Source organism: Myxocyprinus asiaticus, chromosome 32 (assembly GCF_019703515.2).
Source record: "Myxocyprinus asiaticus isolate MX2 ecotype Aquarium Trade chromosome 32, UBuf_Myxa_2, whole genome shotgun sequence".
Lineage (NCBI taxonomy): Eukaryota > Metazoa > Chordata > Actinopteri > Cypriniformes > Catostomidae > Myxocyprinus > Myxocyprinus asiaticus.
The window spans coordinates 13,264,451-13,271,507 of NC_059375.1; the positions used below are offsets into that span (position 1 = coordinate 13,264,451).

Below are 7,057 nucleotides of genomic sequence, written 5' to 3' on the forward strand. Positions count from 1 at the left end.
GCTCAGTGCAAATATTTATAAAGGTTATAAAGCAACCTAAGCCTTCTTTAGTTTACTTTATGAACCATCAATGGCACAACTGACCAAGTGCACAACCCGCAACAAATTTATGCTGATACAGTATCTGTTGAGAGAAAAGCTCAGTTGTAGTCAAGTGCACACACATGTTGCGCAATACTACAGTTGCATGCAGTGGAAGCATCATAGGCTCGTGCAGCAATTGTCTGACGCGGAAATATGATTCAGGCGCCTTTGATGACCAAACATGCAGCTGGTTCGGACCACGCATATGATTTCCTACAGTTTTTTAAGGTAGCCCAGTAGGCATTGAGACACGGCCTATGATTATTAAGAGAAATTTTCACTGAATTGACACGACAGGCCTAATGACTCTTCTATTTTTTTCTCACCACAAACCAACTCCGGTGATTTTTTTTTTTTTAAGCTCTTGCATCGGCTGGTGTGATGCTGCTTCACAAAGAGAGTCTTCCTTATTAAAACACCGGACATATGAGCGTCAGTAACTAAACAAATGTGAACACCATCCAGTAAGAAAACAACTAGCCAAGACTTTTAGGACGTACCGCTCGTATTAAAATGTGGAGTGACGCTTTTAACGGACTGAACTGAGATGTTGTGAAGAAAAGCACCTGGTTGGACATCGCCGACAAACTCTAAAAAGGTTTCATTTATCTGTCCATACTTGATAATTTCTCGTTTTATCAGCTATGGATGGATCTGAAAACTCGGGGAGTCGCATTGGTCGCACTATTTGGACTGTTTGGGTGAGTAAATGTTGAGACTATTTAACAATAAATGACATTTTCTCTGATTGGCTTCTTGATAATGGTAAATCCACTTGTCTGCATTTCAGTTATGTTTTATTATGTTGGCAAAGCCAACGTACTGTTATTCTACAGACTTGGTTTAGGATTTTTCCAAAACCTTAAACAAAGACCAAAATTATTAATCCATGTCATGCCATGTCTTTTCTAACTGATTGGACTTACAGTTTCCTGTGCAGACCGAACAAATATGGGAAAAATCCCACATAGACTTACTTTGACGGAATGTTAGTGAATTCAAACCCCAACTTAAAAAAATATAAATTAAAAAATGTATTTGCTTTAAAGGATTAGTTCACCCAAAAAGGAAAATTCCCTTATCATTTACTCACCCTCATGCCATCCCAGATGTGTATGACTTTTTGTCTTCTGCTGAACACAATCGAAGATTTTTAGAAGAATATCTCAGCTCTGTAGGTCCATACAATACAAGTGGATGTGATCAACATTTTAAAGCTCCAAAATGTACATAAAATCGTTGTAAAAGTAATCCATACAACTCCAGTGGTTAAATGAATGTCTCCTAAAGCTAAACGATCGATTTGGGTGTGAAACGGATCAGTATTTAAGTCCTTTTCACTATAATTGAGTTTACTTCCGGTCACTGTCCAATGCGTGTCCACGAGGGGACTCGGTTGACACTGCCTCTCGTGTGACGTAATTGCATCTGTTTTACAATGATTTTCTGTGCTTTTTGGAGTTTGTGTTGATCACCATCCATTTGCTGTTTATGGACCTACAGAGCTGAGATATTCTTCTAAAAAATTTAGTTTGTGTTCTGCAGAGTAAAGTCATGCACATCTGGGTTGGCATGAGGGTGAGTAAATGATAAGAGAATTTTCATTTTTGGGTGAACTATCCCTTTATGTGCCTCTCTCACTTGCTTTTTTACATCCATCCATCTGACTACCTATCTATCTAGTTGGCTTGATGTCTTACTGAAATGTCGGTATAAGCATCAAATGTTTTAATCTATTTTAAACTTTCAGATAAGGCTTAGTCAAGTCAAAATCACAGTTTGTTTTGACAAACTTTAACTATTTAGTTGTTTGTCTACTTTATTTTTCCATTGACTTTCTCAATTCAATTGAGGACTATAGATAAAAGGCTATATTTCACATTCAGTCTCTCATGGACTCATGTGTTTCAATGTTGTGCTCCTGTAGGGCTATCTCTCAGGGGCTGTTGGTAGATACCTCAGACCGGAAGTCACTGATGAAGGAAACCAAAATAGTGTTGTTTTGAAAAATACAGCAAATGAAATTAACAGGGAAGAAAATGAAAATGAAGCTGAGAAAAAGGAGGGTAAGAAATTTTATGAAAATGAAAAAAATACAGAGGTCAAATGCTTATTGCCTGGGGCCAGAATGCAAGTTGCCTCGGCACAGTGGGAAAACACTGATGTGGTCATAAATGATCATAATGAACCTAATGTAAACACCACAGAGAAACAAACTCACCATTGTGCACTGTGGTCCACTGGCACAGACCATGGAGAGAGTGTTTCAGGTGATGTAGACAGCAACGGACACAAGCAAAAGAGTGGAACGAGAACTTTGGATGTTCAGATCAATAACGAAAATGAAGAGCGACAAAAAAGTAAAGCATGCGTTGAAAAAGAGGCAGTTTCTTCTGAAGCAAGCAGTGAGGATAATGTAGAGCATAAGGTGAGTGAAACTGAACGAGAGCCAGAAGAAATTGTGGACATTGAAAAAATGCATGGTACCAATGAAGATAAAAAAGAAGAAGAATGTGATCAGGATGATCATGGGGATGACGATGTTGTTGTGTGTGAATTGTTGAGAGATCAAAATAATGCAGAAGTAACTGTCCAATCTGAGCTTTATGGACAAGACGTAGAACAAGAAAAGCTGATAAACAAGAGAGACTATGGAGAAACAGCAGGTATCAGGGGGACAGAATACATCACAGACTTTCCCAGGGAAAAGGTGGTTGAACATGTTATTGATGAAAAGGAGCAACAAACTGTTGTCCAAAATCAGGATCTGGAGAAAGATGAGGATTATGAAGACAAAGAAACTGAATCACAAGTGAAAGATTTAGAGGTAGTGGATGTGTTTCCAAACCCTCTTGAGACTGAAAGTAAAAAATATTCAGAAGAAATTATTGAAAATGAGCACATATCGAAAAATGATCAGGATAAAGACATTGAAGAGAGTGAACAACAAGACTGGCCAGACTCTTTTGAATTGACATGTGCAGGCATTTGCAATGTAAAGGAAGTTTGTGATGTAATGCTGGGAGAAATCCAAACTGCACAAACAAAGAATATAGATGAAACCAAATCGGAGTCATTGAAGTCATTAGATACACTGCCAAGGGCTTCAGAAGAAATATTTGAAAAAATTATACCAAGCACTGAAATAGGGATGAAAACAGCCAAAGTAGTGGATGAATTTTTTGAAATTGTTACTACATCAAAAGACATTCTGCAGTCTGATATATCAAAACAGGATACTCCACAAACAGGAATTGGATCACCTGTGGTGTCCATAAAACCTGAGGCTATGTTTTCAGATCTCACTGGGTGTGAGCTCTCTAGAGAACCGAAGATAGGGCCAGAGATTGGATCAGAAAAGACAGTGGCTGTGGACCAAATAAAAACAGTAGAGACTGCTTTGGGATGTTTTGGGGAGATTAAGATTAACTTTCATGAGCCAAACACTCTAACAGAAGAGCATTCACAAAGGGACACTGTGGTCGCCCACTCAGTTGAGCTACAATTGCAGGATAGCAAGGAGGCATTTGAGATAGAACAAGATATTGATTCCTTTAGTGCAACACAAAATCAAACACTTCAGGAAATGGACAAAACCAAGTTCTCTCTCAAAGAACATGATAAATTAAAAACTGATCTGACTGTTGAAACAATTGCAACAAAGGTCAGTTCAAAAGAAGAGAAAGTGAAACCCTTTGAGACAAACAGTCAAGCAGACGGTGAGCTTCTTGAGTTGACCACAGAAAGTGAATGCAAACTGCCTCAAGCAACAATGAATACTATCAGTGAACCACTAGAAGATGGTGAAAAGGAATCGTTGGTTGTGTGTGAAATTGCTGGAACTGAATTGTATCCAGCTGATATAAAACTTGATGCAGAGGATGCACCAGAAGTGAAAATTGGGCCTGTTGGATCACTGACTGGACTAACAAGACCTTTAAGCCCAGCAGAGTTTCTGGACAAAACTCTAGATTTGCAGAAAGACTCTGAGAGTTACTCTGGGGGACAGGAGAACAGAGAGGTCAGGTTGTTAGATAAAACCACTTTAGAGTATGTAGAAGAAATAACGAATCAATGCCTGAGGGAAATGATAGATATGGAAAATATTTTAGGACAAGAAGTAGAACCTTTGGTAGAACTTTCAACTGAACAACTTTGTGATGCAGAATTTCAAGAACTACCAACTTGTGCCTTAGACCTAAAGCATGAAAATATGGAGGCATTCAAGGAGAGCATAAAAGAGATGAAGGTGGAAACAGCAATTTGTGAAGTTGTCAAGAAGCAGAAGAATGACCATACTCTTTCATCTGTGACCAAAACAACTGAAGCTGATGAACAGGTAGAGGAGAAGGGCACAGCTTTAGAAGCAGTGTTATGTAGTCATGAAGACATAATGGAAATCCGCAAATCTGTGATTAAAAGAAGATTTGATGATGTGAGCAAAGACGTTCCAGAAGTAATGATAAAAGAAGAAAATTCTCCACTGACAGACTGGTCAACTACTGTTGATTTAGATGTACAGGTAATAATGAATATTTATTTTGAGTAAATCAATAACCTGAGGCATTGATCTTAAAAGAACAAGGAACCATAAACCATGACTTATTTTTCAGGCATTGAAGGACTCATCTTTGGACTTTGGTGTTCAAAAATCTAGAATTGCTGTGAAGAATCCCCTAGTTCGGCCACCCAAAGACCCCAGAAAACTTATTTTCAAGGCCTCAGTGGAACCCTTTCTCCCAAAGCCTCAACCATGCGGACTGTTGAAGGCAGGCCAGGGAATTGCTGTCTCTGTGCCAAGTAAAGGGGTCATTGGATTTAAACTCCCAGGTAATTTCAAATAACCAAAATAACATAAATAAATAAGAAATGTATGTTAAATAAAATGGATGAACTTAGTCATTATAGTCATGTTAATCAGAACATTTTAAAAGGTTATGGCATGAGTTTTTAATTTTTTTTATTTGTTGTTTAGGACTGGGTGCTGTGATGCCCACACTTAGAAAAACAGAGTTTGGTAAGAAAGCAAAAGAGGAAGGAGAGGCAGAGAGCCAACTGCAGGGACAGGAACAGGTATGGGTACACACTATTTGAGTACTTGAAAACTAATGGAAACATGGCAAAGTAAGGGATAGCTCACTGGAAAACTGAAACAATTCTGTTATAATTTAAAAAAATTATGATTTTCTTTCATCTGTGGAAAACAAAAGGAGATGTTGGCATTGTTGCATCATTTTTTCCCAACCTACAGAAGTGAATGGTGACTGATGCTGTCAAGGTTCTGGTGTACTTTTTCCGCATTCCGGATCGGATCGCACCTGGCCGACCACCTTGTCATCCAAAGTATACTTTTCTGACCGCGAGCGAATACGAACTACAGTTTGTGATACCCTTTTAGTACAGTCGATGGCCGGTGCATGCACCGACGATGTGCACAGACGAGGACCATGGGTCAAGAAAATTTGGGTGGCATGTGGTCAGGCCGTGCGGCTGTGCTGATGACTAAATTTGCATTACGCATATTGTGCTCGGAGCGATCAGCAGTGCAGACAACTGAAGTATTCTTTGGCCTTTATTCTGTCTAACATCTCCTTTTGTGTTCCATGAAAGAAAGCAAGACATACGAGATGTGGAGCAACTTGAGGGCGAGTAAATGATGACAAAATATTCATTTTTGGGCGAACTGTTCTATTTAATCTAAGCACAATATTATCAAGGCACATATTAGTATTTTTATAAATCATTGGGTAGATGTTCAGTGGTATAACCATAATTTTTTTTACTCAGCAAAAGTCAGTGGCAGTAAAAGAGGATTCTGTCAAACAAGAGCTAGCGTCACTTAAACCCAAATGGACACCACCAAGACATCCTGGGTAGGACCAATTATCCCAATTGTCTTGATTGGAACTGCAATTTAAGATGCAACTGAAATATTGGGGGGAAAAAAACATTTCACTTCTTCATTTGCCTTTACTTTGTTTTGTGCAGTATGGGCAGTCCCTTGATGATGGCAGAACTCAAAGGCAAACTCAAAAAGCCTGTTAAGGAGTCAAATATTTGATTATTTCATTCTATTTGGATGCAGAGATGCATTCTCCACCTGGTTTCTGTTTGTTATTTGTTTTCTTATTTAAGCACTATGCAACCTGGTTTGTGTTGTGGGAGGTCTGAACACTGTGTTTAACACTGAAGTTAAGCAACATTTCATTTCACTTCCGCCATTACATTAGATATCTGCACACTGCTCAGTAAAAAGAAAAACAAGTGTGAATTTAAGCTGTGATCTGAAATTTCCTCTTAAGACTTTAAATCTAATGTATCGTCTCAACATTGTGTGTGCCATACCAAGCTCAGCCTAGCTCAGTATTTATTTTGAAGCAAATTAAGTATGAAATAAAAAATGTAAGTGTCATTGTGAGCTAAATGTCAATAAATATTTTTGCACTTTTTCATTGTGAGATTTGTTTCTTTGACTGTTGTCATCATCTATGTTTATCACCAGAAATCACATATGTCTATACTCCTCAAGGGGGAAAGCAAATATGTGTGATGCTGTTCTGACTAAACAATAGAGTGGGTTCCTCAAGTATTTTTCTCATTCATTTTTTGCATAGGCTTTGCACAGAATCCTCCATGAAAGAGTTGTAAGCCATGAACCAAACCAGTCAGCTCTGGGGTGAATCACAACATCACAAACTTTGTTTTGAGGCAAAAAAGTATTTGAAAATAAGACAAAACGACAAAGGTACAAGACTGTGTAGACACTAGATGGCCATGTGCATCGTATGTATATCTATGGTGTGCATTATGTGAGACTATTTAGCAGAGACGGGCCACTTCTATTAAAATTAATGGGAGAAATTGGAATGCTCAACTGTAAATAGATGTAGAAAGAAAGTCCCTCATTACAGGTAAAAGAGCCAGTCACCTTTTAGATACAGACATCGTCTCTCAATCAACTCGAGATGACGCT

At 38.4% G+C, this 7,057-nt stretch overlaps 1 protein-coding gene across 1 annotated transcript; it reads left to right on the forward strand.

Annotated features, from left to right (window-relative positions):
• The first annotated feature begins 226 nt into the window (after positions 1–226).
• On the forward strand, positions 227–6,536 carry LOC127422784 (uncharacterized). Its single transcript, XM_051666548.1, has 6 exons — positions 227–785; positions 2,012–4,606; positions 4,698–4,914; positions 5,060–5,157; positions 5,872–5,957; positions 6,073–6,536. The coding sequence occupies exons 1-6, from the start codon at positions 729–731 to the stop codon at positions 6,143–6,145; spliced, it is 3,126 nt and encodes a 1,041-aa protein (XP_051522508.1). The 5' UTR covers positions 227–728; the 3' UTR covers positions 6,146–6,536.
• The last annotated feature ends 521 nt before the right edge of the window (positions 6,537–7,057 follow it).

Bases quoted from the DNA above. Each gene is read 5' to 3' on its own strand.
- LOC127422784 (XM_051666548.1), top strand. From the start codon at position 729: ATGGATGGATCTGAAAACTCGGGGAGTCGCATTGGTCGCACTATTTGG. The intron at 4,915-5,059 runs GTAATTTCAAAT...TTTGTTGTTTAG, and splicing joins CATTGGATTTAAACTCCCAG to GACTGGGTGCTGTGATGCCC. The intron at 5,958-6,072 runs GTAGGACCAATT...TGTTTTGTGCAG, and splicing joins ACACCACCAAGACATCCTGG to TATGGGCAGTCCCTTGATGA.